The sequence below is a fragment of the Rhineura floridana genome, chromosome 1, assembly GCF_030035675.1.
Source record: "Rhineura floridana isolate rRhiFlo1 chromosome 1, rRhiFlo1.hap2, whole genome shotgun sequence".
Lineage (NCBI taxonomy): Eukaryota > Metazoa > Chordata > Lepidosauria > Squamata > Rhineuridae > Rhineura > Rhineura floridana.
The window spans coordinates 246,920,972-246,935,647 of record NC_084480.1 but is presented as its reverse complement, the minus strand read 5'-3'; the positions used below and the strand labels follow the sequence as shown (position 1 = coordinate 246,935,647).

The following is a 14,676-nucleotide window of genomic DNA, read 5'->3' as shown; positions in this document are numbered from 1 at the left end:
TGGTCCAACTAGCTCAGTATTATCAACACTGACTGGCAGCTGATCTCCTGGATTTCAGGCTGGCTTCTCTCCTAGCTATACCTGAAGAGACCAGGAATTGAACCTGGGACCTTCTGCAGGCAAGGCAGATGCTCTATCACTCAGCTATAGGGTTTCCATGCAACACCAACATAATGTAAGAGACAAAGCAATACTTCCAGTTCAACCATCTCTCTTATGCAAATTCTATGCATTCCAAATGAAGGCCAGTTCTGAAACCATTTTTTTTTAAAAAAAGACATAGACCAGAATTTTCATCTACCAAGTGCAATTTTTGACTTTTTCCTTAAACTGACAGGGTAACAACCCTGAACCCCAGCTAGGGTTCACAAAACTAGTTTCACGATACCCTTTGAAAGAAAATTACTGGAGGGGGTGCAGAATTAACAGTAATATTTTGAATTTTAAAAAAGTCTATCAAAGGCCAGATTTGACTTCACAAAATAGTGCTCTATTTAGGTTCTATGATACCAAGCTGAGACATCCAGTGGCAAACTTTAAGCTGATTATGAAACAAACCTACCTGCAAACAGAGAGTCCACTTAGGCTGTTTCAAACAATCACTAATCTTAATGCAGAATATTTTCTCATCTTCATCAATGGTGCACCATTCATCACCATATATAGCAGACAGGGCTTCAATTTCTTCAGTCTAATAAAAGATGATGCAAGAGTATTGTACCTCATATACTACCTTTTACATGGCAAAATTACTTAGTGTAACAAGGCATGAAACTTTTACCTCAATACCAGCATCCAATGCTTGTTTTGGTACAAAATGAGGTACCAGTACTCATGTTTGATAAAAGTGTCATGGATGACAGCAGAAAATTGCTGCCATGGGCAGCAAAATAAGAGGTGCTGGTACTCTGTACCAGTGAGTACTGTCACAAAAAAAGCCCTGCCAGTATCCAAATACACGGTGCTCTTTCTGCATTCAGTGAATTGCTACAAACTGATTTCATCCAATGTAAGAGGGGGTTATATAAAGCAACAACTCTACTCCAGGATCACCTCAGTGTGATTATCTTTGCACCTTTATGCCCCAGTCCTATAACCCCTCAGTATTTACACACTGATCCTGAAAATTGGGTACATTATTTCCAGAACTGCACAGCTTGTGTCCTGTAAGGGTGCTAGGACCAACCACAATTTTGCTGATACTGATCTATTCAGTAAAGTAAGTGATGGACCGGTGTTTAAAACCTGAGGCAATGAGAAATAACTCGTGTCGCCATGTTAACGTCAAGTGATTTACCTGAAAAATGTTTAACGACAAACAGGGCACAACTGTATGGCTACTATGCTTTAAAGGTTTAGCTAAATCAGAACAAAGATGTTTGCTCCACAACAAAGTGTCCATTGAGGAGCAAGATATTGCAGCAAGGCCAGAGTACCTTTTTCTGTCAAAGGCCACATTCCCTCAGGGTTAATTTATATGCTGGGGCCACAGAATATATATGTTGGGGCCACACACTAACAGCAGGTGGGGACAAAGCCCAAAGTGTGTGCAGGGGAATCCCACTTCTCTTTTTCTGCTATTCCCTTCCCTCATTTTACCCTCCATGTAACCCATATGTAATAAGATCGACTGCTGCATACAGGTTGCCTGCCCCTGTATTATTATTTTTAATTACATTTATATCATATAATCGTATAGTTGGAAGGGGCCTATAAGGCCATCGAGTCCAACCCCCTGCTCAATGCAGGAATCCAAGTTAAAGCAAACCTGACAGTTGGCTATCCTGCTGCCTCTTGAATACCTCCAGTCATGGAGAGCCCACCACTTCCCTAGGCAATTGTTTCCGCTATTGTTCGGCTCTAACAGGAGTTCAAGGTAGAACACAAACATGGTTCTCCCCCTCCTGATTTTATTACAGACTTAATTACAAGTAGTCAGGTTTCAGCTGTAACATCAAAAGTATTAAAGCAGACATCAAGTACATGAGCCACAATCAGAGAGAAAGAAAAGTGCAACTGTTCTCACCCAAACAAGGAGTGTGATCTAATTTAAGCAGGTGAGCCACCATATTGCAGATAGCAGACTGAAGCAGAAAGAGGTTGTGTCAAGTATAGAGTGTACAACAGAGTTAGTGTTTGAACCAGGAAAGCCTTAATTCAGAGCTCTCATTGTTAGAGCATAATCCTACATATATCTCTTCAAAGTTAAGTCCCATGAGCTCAGTGGGGCTTATTTCGGGGGGGGGGAGATGGCATCTGCAGCAGTAACATCCCTTTTTAGAGCTCTGGGAAGGTTTTCATTTTAATTGTTTTTAATTCCATTTACTCCGTTATCTTGCCCTTGAAGTTTGAAGCTTTGATACAGCTGGAACTTGGGAGTTTATGAGTTTGTTTTAAGGTCTGACAGATTGGCTGCTATCTTTTTTAAACCACAAGCTGCTATCTTTTTTAAGCTGTAAGCTAACACTGGCTATTGAGACTCTTGGAAGCTCAGTGTTCAACTCTTCCCTCAGTGGTCTGGAGGGCAGAGAGGCTCTCCATATTCAAAGTTCCACTGGAGAATATCCAGGGCCGGCTCCAGGAATGCTAGGGCCCTTGGGTATCAGCTTGCCCTGGGCCCCAGCATGTGTGTGTGCGCGCACACATGGCCCCCCCACGCCCCCTACCTACCTGTCTTTTACCATTGCCCTTAACGACGATGGCGGCCATGGTTTCCCTAAGGGGATGACGCCTCCGCCGCCATCTTTGTTGATGGCACACATGCATGCTATGTGCGCACATCTCTGCCATCAACTAAGATGGCGGCAGGGGTTTCAGTACCTTAGGGAAACTGCGGCCGCCATCTTCATTAAGGGCAATGGTAAAAGACAGCAGACAGGTAGGTGAGGGGTGGGGGGCCGGGGATCGTGGAAGGGCAGCTGAGGGGCCCCCTGTAGCTCCAGGGGCCGTCAGGCCATTGCCCCACCTGGCCGCCCTTTAGAACCGGCCCTGAGAATATCTATCAGAGCTCCGGAGCAGGACTGGAAAGGCTGCTATCTCTATTTTAGAAGCTGTTTGGTATATTCATCCTCTCTCTGGTTTGAGGACTTGGACTGAGAGCTACTTTGGTTAAACAGAGAGTTTACCGAAGCTTGGTGATATCATATCCTCCCTCAGCGTCTCTCTCTCTTTCTTTCCTTTTATGTTGCATATTCTATGTGTTTTGGAGGATACTTGGAAGAAAATATTAGTCCAGGAAAAGAAAAGAAACTCTCTAGATAATACTGGAGCCCTATGCATGCTTATCGGAAGTCAAGCAACAAATGATAAAGGGAGGACAGCTTTGAGTACCACCGACAAGGAGTACTGCCTTAATTGAAATTCTATAGCTAATAATAAAAAAAAAACCTCAAATACCTCCGTGGGAAAAACCAAACTAAAAAACCTGAATACCTCCATGGGAAGACCATTGCTAATTTCTAACAGAAGGGCCGATGAACCTGTCTTTTCAGGGGAACCCATCTTCTCAGGAGAAACAAGTGGGGGAATATTGATATCGTTGCAACAACAGCAGCCCTGGTAGAACCTATTTAGAGTATAAGGCCATTAACATAAGCAAGAAAAAAAGAAGAAATCCGACTGCAAGTGTGGAGGAGGGAGCTCCCTGGAACGCTGAGATTGATAGCACAAGGGCGTGCTGATGACACTGAGCTCTGAGTATATGGAACAGAGAATTGTCTTGTCCGCAAAACTTTTCAGCTACTACCTGAGAGATGTGCTTGGGACTAGCTACTGTTAAAAGTTCACAAGGTGAAGATTTTAAACAGATATTTTAAACATGAAATGAAGTGCTGATATTTCAACTGTCTCTATTCCCCTTTTAAGTAGCACAGTGTTACTTAGAGGAAATAGGACAATTAAATGTCCTTTAGTCCTTCCGTTTGCTGCAGAACGATTTATATAAAGACCTAGGGTTCTATTCCCTTTATCTTTTTATTTTATTTTGCATTTTTATTTTTTGTTTTATTGTTTCATTTATTAATTGTTTGTAGTTTTCTGTCTGTTTGTTCGTCTGTCTGTCTGTCTCTAACTAGTTTATCTGATTTTTATGTATGGTTTTGAGGTATTTCATGAGTTTAATATTTTATATGGTTTCCCTTGTATCCCACTGATGTGGAAAATTCCACATAACTGTCATGATGGGTGTGGGTACTGGTACGTAGAGATAAGGGTGGAGTGATTGAAGTGATGATGTAAATCTTTAAAACTCCCGCCACTTTAACAGCTAACAGGGGGGTTACTGCACAGCTCTTCTGGCGCACATCGCAGATAGAAATTCTTTCATTCACTATGTGGGATCACATGTCCTTGGATGTTGCGAGGGTATATAAGGGAGTCTCAGTCTGTGTTCAGGCAGACATGCTTGTGTGATCGCTGTCTCCCTACGTAAGTAATAAAAGCTAGCTTTCTGTCTGGAAGTCTCGTGTGCACTAATTCCCTGGGCTAGAACCATCTCAACAAGTGGTATAAGAAGGAATTTCCACCACACCACCAATATTGAGGCTCAGTAGATCTATTGGTTGTTCAGACTCCTTTTAGAAGGGTTACTCAATTACACTACACTTCCAAATATTATTATCTCCTTTCCGTTAATTTATTCTACTGCGGCGCGATGGTCCTTACCAGAGGAGGGTACAAACAACTGGTCCTGGTCCCTGTGACGGAAGATGTTGTATCCTTTGTTAAAGCTTATAATCAGCTTAAAATTACAGACTTTTTTTGCTCTCATTCGGAGGAATGTGCTCAGGCAGTTACTGAGAACATGGTATCTGACGAAGATATTTTGGACGGGTGTTTGGGCCCCCAATGTATAATGAAAACTATGGATTGGGAAATCCATGAGGAAGGCAGGTGCAGCTTAGCTACAGAACTAGTCTGCTGAGGATGTTCCCATAATATTTAGACAGCAGGACAGTAGGCATGAATCCTTGCAAGGAAGCCCCAAGAGCCCTAAAATGTTAATTTCTCCAAGAGGCTTTATGGGGGGGGGGAACTGTGACTCCCCTCCCTCCCAGCCAAGTATTTCTCCCCTCTCCTCTGATCATAAGAATTCTGGCCCTCACATGGTAACAAATTTGCTCAATAACCAGCTAGAGCTGATTAGGAGTTTGTTTTTGGGGTGGACAGAAGATATATCTCAAATAAAGAAATACCTTTCATTCCTTTCAGAGTGCAAGGAATTACTGACCACTTTAACAGATCTAGTACTAGCCAAATTAAGAGGGGGAGACAAGCCAATTTTAAGCTCATTAGAAGCCAAGGACCTAATGCAAAAGCCCAAGACAGATCTTTGTGCCAGAACAGTAAGTGAGCCCTCTTCTCAAGTAAATCAAAATAGTAAAAATTCTAGTAATAGGAAGAGAGGCAAAAATATCACAGGTGTGGCCAGTAGGAAAACTAAGTGTAAAAACACTAAGGCCCCTATCAGTCTTAAAAAGAAAACCAAAAATATAAAATCCACAGCTAGCACCAAAGGCTGCTTAAAAATGAACTTCAACAAACTATTTAAGCTATCGGAAGCAGAGGATAAGAGATCAAAGGTCTCTACTCCAACATGCAAGAGAATAAAGCAATCAAGGATACCTATGAAAGGGCGTGTTAGATCCAGAAGCCAAAAATTTCCCTTCAGCACATTATTGCTGATGAGCCAGATGAAATACAGGACCCCTGGTCAATTTCCCAGCTCCCAAACAAGACAACATCTCTCACCTTGGAATATGTGGTGCAAGAGCATTCCCAGAAACCTATTTTGGCAAATAAACAATGGAATTTACAGCTAATGAAACAGAATTTGGTTTTTATTAACTATCCAAAACCAAACGGCTTGCTGACGCAACAGGATCACAAAGCACACCTTATACAGATTTTATCAGCTTTAATTGCGATACCGCTAGATTTAGAATCTATTCGGAAGGTAGAGTATCTTTTCTATAACTATAAGTCAGCGCGAGCAATTGTAACTTTTGCATCAGCTAATATAGCTGCCAAAATATATTCTGCCAAAGAGGAATTTAAAAGAAAGGGTATGGAAGTCAGGAGACATTTTAAGGACATTTCCCCTGCTATATCCCTGGGAACCCTAAGGAAGGAGAAGAGATGTCCCCTTAGTTTAATGAGCAAGGATCCACCGACCGGGAAACTAATTGAACTAAGTGAGACCAATGATACTACCCTCATTCCGTCTCATCGACTATGTAAAGTCACTCCAGTCTTAGGAAGTTTCAGGAGTATAAATAGTGCTGAGAAGACTCCTGAAAGTAATGATAGGATTACTCCGGGAGATTTTACTCCAGAAGAACAAATGCTGATTAGAAGCTTTGGTGCCCTCCCAGCACAGGAACAGCAGGAGAATGTGCTGCGACTCTCTTCCTTAAAGGATTTGTTATTGAACATGTGCAATCAGGGCACTGGGCCCAAATTAATTGATATCTGCCCGCTTGCTCCCAATGCCAACAATGCAGAAAAAAACTTTTCAGCCCGGAAAAGATCTGTACAGATCCCTGTGAGCTCCCTAGAGGTCCCCAATCAGACAACAGCTTGTAACACTTTTGAGGGAAAGCCCTCAACACATAAGTTACAACACCTTAATACGAAGAGACGGTTGGCTTTAAGCCCCGAAATTATGGTACTGCAACTACCTGAACTGTCTCAAAATAGTATCTCTTCAAAGTCTGGAGAATTGGGGATCACTCCCAAATCACCTGGACTTACTAAATGTGATAGTGAACTTAAAAAACCTGTTTCTGCAGACTATAAAAACTCAAACATTAAAAGTACTGATTGGATAGCTATGCAATACTTGGAACCATATGAGACTGGTTCACAAAACGGCAACAATAACACACACAGGCCTGTTTCTGCAACATCTAGCCCCTGTGTGTTATCATCTAACTGTTGTGTTCTGGGTGATTTTGGGGACAGTATGGATACAATTGTAGAATTAGATTGCCCAAGACAGGTGAGTGGTACCACTCCTCTAAAACTTCTCTCCTGGAACATCGCTGGGTGGAAATCTAAATGCAGGGACCCAAATTTCCTTGCCTATCTGAACAGATTTGACATAATCCTGCTCCAAGAGACATTGTGCTGTGAACACATATATGTCAATGGATTTGTGACCTTTTGTTTGCCTGCACTCCCTACTAAGGGAAAGGGTAGGTCCAGTCAGGGATTGAGCTTATGGTTTCTTCCTCTCTTGATGCTAAGATAACAGAGCTTCCTAACTGTGACTCTTTTTTGTCGGCATTTACCTTGGAGACAAGGACCGCTCAGCTGACCCTGCTTTTGTTAAATGTTTATTTCCCCCAGTGGCATGCAGGGAGAACCCTATGTCAAATTGGCTTAAAGCTGAATGGGCTCCTGCTGGGAGGAAGGACGGGATACAAATTAAATTAATAATAATAATAATAATACACAATGGATAGCTAAATTTCCTCATGTGTTCCTTACAATTGCAGGTGATTTTAACTCAAGGACTGGAACCTATTTGGTGGATGTTTCCACCCCATATGTCCATCCCTCTGTAGGCAAGGATCAACTTAAGGGCAGTTTACGTCATTCAAAAGATACCTTTGTAAACCCTGCGGGGGTTGGCTTGCTTCAATTTGTCTCAAAAACTGATCTGTGTATTCTAAATGGCTCCAGTGCTGACGACGATTGGGGGGAGTTTACTTACATTTCCTCTAGGGGTTCGAGTGTGGTTGACTATATTCTCATCCATAAGGATCTGAAAACTTTGGGCTATAACTTTAGAGTAGCAGACCGCTCTGACAGTGATCATTTGCCGCTGGAACTATCCCTTATTATACCAGGCATGCTAAAGTTGAACATGCCACATCACTTACCTCCCAGTCCAACTACCATGGTCAGATCTAAAAAGATCAAATGGTCTAACAAAACAGGGCAGGCCTTCCATAGTTTTGTTCATTCTCCTCTTACAATAAATGCTCTACAACAAATAACAGTGGACAATTCACCGCAGAAGAGTATATCAGCTTTCAAGGAGGTGATGCAGAATATGTCTCTCTCCCTCCAAAATGCAGCTGGTACTATAAAGCATTCAACATATAGAACAAATATGTGGTTTGTCAGGGAGTGTGCTAACTTTAGAAGAATTCATTGTGCTTATTCGTCCTATCGTGCAAATAATGAACGTCAACTTCCGCACTCATACTTCGTGTTACGGAAAGAATATAAGAAACTTTTACACTGTAAAAAAAGTGAGGCAATTAGGGACTCATGGCAAACGCTGATTGCAGCATCTGTCACACGTAGCTCTAAATCTTTTTGGAAGCTTGTCTCTGGAGCTTTAAGTGATACTGTCATATTCCAGCAAATATTTGGGAAGATCACTTTTGTGCAATTCTTTTACAATTTGAACATATCTAATTCTAATTCTTCCCCCTATTTGCACCCCGATATTCTTGAATGGCCCCCTGTTGACATTAACACTGGTGAAGAATTATTACTCCAGCTAAAGTCAGGCAAGGCTCCCGGACCAAATGGCATTCCCTTGGAACTGCTGAAAGGCAATATCAGCTGGTGGGTCCCATTGCTGGTCTCCCTTTTTACTTTAATAAATAAATCTGGTATAATCCCTGCAGCCTGGTTGAAAGCTTTCATTGTTCCTATCTACAAGAAAGGCCCCAAAGATGATCCAAGCAATTATCGCCCTATCAGTTTGTTATCTATAGTAGGGAAGATATATACTAGTTTTTTAGGTCTTAAATTGAAAATGTGGATCAATGACAATAACATCTTGGGGGAAGAGCAGATAGGATTTAAAACTGGATGTTCTACCCTTGATCACTGTTTGGTGCTGGCCCATTTAGTGCACAAATACTCTCAACCAAGAGGAGGTAAACTTTTCACAGTCTTTATTGACTTAAAATCTGCCTTTGACTCCATCTTGCGTGACCGCCTGTGGAGCAAACTAGAACAGCACTCCATTGAGAAAAGGCTATTGTTTTTGATCCGCACATTATATCACAACACGTCTGCTCAGGTACGCTGTAGCAATCGACGTCACTTCTCTAAAGAGATTATCTCCTCACGTGCTGTTAGACAAGGGTGTGTTCTTGCCCCCACTCTATTTAATCTTTATTTGGCTGACCTTCCCTCTGTATTGTGGTTGATACAATCCCATCCACCCAAGATTGGGCATACAAAGGTGTCTATTCTGCTTTATGCGGATGATGCATTTGATTTCCCAAACTCGGCTGAGTATTAATTAATTAATTAATTAATTAATTAAACTTGTATACCGCCCCACAGCCGAAGCTCTCTGGGTGGTTTACAATAACTAAAAACAAATACAATTTAAAATACATTTTTTAAAAAACAATTTAAAACACAATTTAAAAATTTAAAACAACATAGAACACATGCTAAAATGCCTGGGAGAAGAGGAAAGTTTGACCTGGCGCCAAAAAGATAATAGTGTTGGCACCAGGCGCACCTCATCAGACAGATCATTCCATAATTTGGGGGCCACCACTGAGAAGGCCCTCTCCCTTGTTGCCATTCTCTGAGCTTCCCTCGGAGTAGGCACCTGGAGGAGGGCCTTTGATCTTGAACGTAGTGTACAGGTGGGTTCGTATCGGGAGAGGCGTTCCCTCAGGTATTGTGGTCCCAAACCGTGTAAGGCTTTATAGGTCAATACCAGCACCTTGAATCGAGCTTGGAAACATAAAGGCAGCCAGTGCAAGCGGGCCAGAATTGGTTTTATATGTTCGGACCGTCTGGTCCCTGTTACCAATCTGGCTGCTGCATTTTGCACAAGCTGCAGTTTCTGAACCATCTTCAAAGGCAGCCCCACGTAGAGTGCATTGCAGTAATCTAATTTGGAGGTTACCAGAGCATGGCCAACTGAAGCCAGGTTATCCCTGTCCAGATAGGGACGTAGTTGGGCCACCAACCGAAGTTGGTAGAAGGCACTCCGTGCCACTGAGGCTACCTGAGCCTCAAGTGACAGAGATGATTCTAGGAGAACCCCCCAGCTACGAACCTGCTCCTTCAGGGGGAGTGCAAACCCATCCAGGACAGGTTGGACATCCACCATCCGGTCAGAAGAACCACCCACTAGCAGCATCTCAGTCTTGTCTGGATTGAGCCTCAGTTTATTAGCCCTCATCCAGTCCATTGTCGCAGCCAGGCACCAGTACAGCACATTGACAGCCTCACCTGAAGAAGATGAAAAGGAGAAATAGAGCTGCGTCTCATCAGCATACTGATGGCAACGCACTCCAAAGCTCCGGATGACCGCACCCAACGGTTTCATGTAGATGTTGAACAGCATGGGGGACAGAACTGACCCCTGCGGAACCCCATACTGGAGAGTCCAGGGTGCTGAGCAATGTTCCCCAAGCACCACTTTCTGGAGGCGACCTGCCAAGTACGAGCGGAACCACCGCCATGCAGTCCCTCCCACTCCCAACTCAGCCAGTCTTCCCAGAAGGATACCATGGTCGATGATATCGAAAGCCGCTGAGAGATCAAGGAGAATCAACAGAGTCACACTCCCCCTGTCTCTCTCCCGACAAAGGTCATCATACAGGGCGACCAAAGCTGTTTCTGTGCCAAAACCATGCCTGAAACCCGACTGAAATGGTCTTAAGAGATTACTGAGTGGCTTTGTGGAGTATTGTAAAAAAAATATTCTTACAATTAACTACATTAAATCCAAAGTACTGGTATTCTCTAAGAGAAAGGTCAGGTACTCTTGGTTTTGGAAAATGACAGAATTGAACAGGTTGGCTCCTATAAATACCTGGGTATTTGGCTCCAAGAAGCAGCAAGCTGGAGAATTCAAGAAATATCTGCTAAGGCTAAAGCTGAGCAAAATATGGGTGCAATGACCCGCTTTTTTTTCACAAAGGGTGGAAGATTTCTGCCAGCGGCCATTCGTGTTTTTAAACCCAAAATAGTTCCTCCGATTCTTTTTGGGGCACCAATTTGTTTTCCATACTTCACGGGTTCACTTGAAGGAACTCAATCTTTTTTTCTCAGGTCCATTTTTGGTGTCCCCAGATGTGTCTCTGGAGCCACTAAGCTAATAGAGGCTGGCCTTAATTCCCTAAAATGCTCAGCTTGGATTTATGCTATCCACTTTTGGCTTTGCTGCTGTCTTGTGCTCACCCACAGCTCCCTCACATCTCAGGTTATGAGAGATTCCTCTGGGTCATCTTGGATAAAGGCGGTGGTAAAAAAGGTTACCTCAACAGGCCTCTCTCCTTCTGATTTGCTCTCTATGGACCTTAAAAGCGCTAAAATGATTGTCAAACAGAGGCTAGTGGATATTGATATCCAAGAGCTCTCTGCAGCCGCACAGGGTCCCTGTCCCCCCCAGTCATTGGGTCTACCAGGTCTTCCTTGTAAAGATGGGATGCCCTATCTAAGTTGGTTATTTATTCCCAAGTATAGGAGGGCATTCTCTCTGGCTCGATTTAATGTTTTACCTTCCAAACTTCTGGATGGCATACAAAAAGACTCCAACCAACAACAGATGCTGCCCCTGTGATAATGATGAAGTGGAGTCTATTTCACATGTCTTGTTCAATTGTAGTTATTACGAAGGGGCCAGAAAAGACCTAATACATCCTATTACACAGTTTTTTCCAGGCCGTTCCTCTGAGTCCCTTCTGATTATTTTACTTGAGGGTTCAGATAAGGAAATTACTGAGCAAGTGGCAAAATTCCTGAACTTGGCCATCAGACCCCGTATGACTGTTAATGGCAATTAAACTAATGGAGCTGTTTTTATAATCTAGTATGCTGTATGTTGTAGTTTGTGTTTTGTAGTTTTTTTATTTCATAACATCTAATATTATGTGCTGTATTTGTGGTCAGTTGACTGTAAATAAAGATTTGATTGATTGATTCTTTCCAGGTGAGCAATTATAGGACTGCAGCCTTAGTTGCTAATTTATAAGTGTCAGGGAATGTCTCTGCTAGTATAGCGGCACACACTTTTAACAATATGCTTTGTGAGGGTTTTCCTCTACTGAAAGGTAACAATATTTTATCAGGGACTCATTCATGTAAATCATACTTCTTTGTAGAACACACAATTCATTTACGGAATTCCTTATCGCAGAATGTGGTGGAGACCAGTGCCTTTAGATGACTTTAGAAGGGGTTCATGGAGAAAAGGTTTATAAACAGCTATTGGCAATAGTGGTCAAACTGAGCTTCCATAGCTGGAGGCAGTGTATTCTAAATACCAGATGGTGAGATGCAAACAGAAGGAAAATGTTGTCTGCTTTCCCTGTTTAGGGGCTTTCTGGAAGCTTCTATCGCGTCTGCACGGATCTTTGGTGTGACTAACAGGATGGGGAGCCTTTAACCATCCAGTATTGATGCGCTACAGTTTCCATCACCCCTGACCAGCTGACTGAAACTGATGGACAAGTGTTCAGCAATATCTGGAGGGCCACAGGTTCCCTATCTCTGCCTTAGGGTTTCAAAATATAAATAAACCCCTAAGCAGGTCACCTCAAAGCACAGAGCATGCGATAAACACTCCGTTTCTCTGACCAGCTCCTGAAACGTGAACCAAACGCTCACACTTGAAACCTGTTGGAATCAGCCTCTCCTTCCTTTGCTATAGGGTACCGCGTACTCACTCACTTGTCTCTGAGCCGCTTCCGGGTCACTCGCCGCCATTACGTCGCAGAAAGGCAGGAATCATTCCTCCGGCAAATTCAGAGTTCCTGACATAGAAATGCTACCGAGCAAGAACTCGCGCGGGAGAGGAAGACATGAACGCGTGCGTACTGTTAAGATTGAAGACCTTGCCTTCACCCTATTTTCTAGGGAAGGGTGTCTCCTTTAAGAGCGACGCGGATATGGACGCACGGGTCAGAGGCATTTGGGTTCTCGTTTGGAGAGTGGAGCGATTAAAAGGGGCGTGTGCTGTACTGTGTGGAACGGAATAAACGTGAAGCCAAAGAAGAAAAAGTAAGACGCGGAAAAGGGGAATCTTTTCCAGCTTCCGATCGTAGTAAAGGAATAGGCATGCTTTTGAATTACACGGAACGATTCTGTGATTCAGCAGAAAGTGTTTTATAGTTTGAGTACTGTATAGAAAAAAAACAAATTAAAGAGGGCGTTTTGTTCAGTTAATTGTATTTTATTGATAATGGGTTTTTTGCATCTGCTGTCTTAAGATGTTTTGACTTATGTTGTACACTGCTTAAAGTTTTATTTAAATATAAGTGGTATATAAATAGTCTAAATAAATAAATGGGATTTGCTGTTCAATAAATTGGAATCCTGATTGTAACTTCTTGAATGCAGTCCCGTTAGATCAACAGAGTACTTTTTGTCAATTTTTATGACTAGCTTGTTTTCTTTTTCTAAAGCTGTACATTGCATTAGAATTAAAAATATATTAAAAGTCAAGGTATAAATCTCAAAAAACCACATTCTGTGTATATGGTTTACATTTAATTATTTAATTAAATATTTATAATCCCGTTATCCAGCATTCACAGCTTCTTGCAATAATTAAAATGTATAAAGAATAAACAATTTTTGGACAAATACAATAAAAACAGTAGGAGCAGCAGATAAGACAGAGATTGGTTCATAAAAACCTAGTACCCGCCCTGGGAACTTTGGGTGAAGGGTGGGTAATAGATGATGATGATGTTATATCTTGCATATGATAGAAAACATAGGAAATAGGAAGTGTGCTTCCTATTCCAAATTTCCAAGATCATGCTAAGAGCAAGTTCATACAGGGGACTACACTCAAGTGACTACTTTGTAACCCTCCTAGATTCAAGTGCAAGCACCATTTGTGAGAACGATGCCTCCACATGGATGGTTTATGCACAGATGCAAATCCTGTGATGATGGCAGCTCAATATATTTCACAACTCTCTCTGAAGGAACCATGGGAATTGTAATTCTTAGGAGGATGAGGCCTCAGCTGCTTTAAAAAAACAATTTCTTTGTGAATAGCTATAATAGCTAGACCGGTTTCTCAATGGTAAGAGTTCCTTGAGAGATAAGTAATGCTAATCCTAAACACATTTTGCAGCCCAGTCTTATAATAATAATAATAAATAATAATAAATTTAATTTTTGTGTCGCCTATCTGGCCGAAGCCACTCTAGGCGACGTACATATTAAAATTCAATAAAATACAATATAATTACAGAATAAAATACAATGCAGTCAACACTAATGCAGGCGTAAAACTATGTAGGGCAATCAGAAACAATAAACAATCACAGAAAAATTAGCCCACCCCGGAGATCCCAAAGGCCTGTCCAAAGAGCCAAGTTTTTAAGGCTCGGCGAAATGTATCCAGGGAAGGGGCATGGCGAAGATCAAACGGGAGGGAGTTCCAGAGAGTGGGGGCCGCCACTGAAAATGCCCTCTCTCTAGTCCCCACCAACCTAGCTGTTTTCGTTGGTGGGACTGAGAGAAGGCCCTGCGTGGCTGATCTAGTCGGGCGGCTTAATTTGTGGTACTGGAGGTGCTCCTTCAGGTAAACTGGGCCGAGACCGTATAGGGATTTAAAGGTTAACACCAACACCTTGAATTGGGCCCGGAAAACAACTGGAAGCCAATGTAGATGAAATAACACTGGTGTGATGTGATCGCGGCAGCGGCTGTTTGTAAGCAACC

General features: G+C 42.4%; 1 protein-coding gene across 3 annotated transcripts in view; it reads right to left on the bottom strand.

The window, feature by feature from the left end:
* Positions 1–12,939, bottom strand: part of IMPACT (impact RWD domain protein) — a 35,778-nt gene extending 22,839 nt beyond the window's left edge. For 2 of the 3 annotated variants that reach the window (XM_061597262.1, XM_061597271.1), the window contains exons 1-2: positions 12,667–12,939; positions 563–691 (exon numbers count right to left, since the gene is read on the bottom strand). In XM_061597262.1, coding sequence (XP_061453246.1) covers positions 563–691; positions 12,667–12,702 — 165 coding nt within the window. In that variant the 5' untranslated portion in view covers positions 12,703–12,939. The remainder of the gene's footprint in view (positions 1–562; positions 692–12,666) is intronic. The other variant, XM_061597279.1, reaches the window with a different exon arrangement.
* Positions 12,940–14,676: the final 1,737 nt, after the last annotated feature.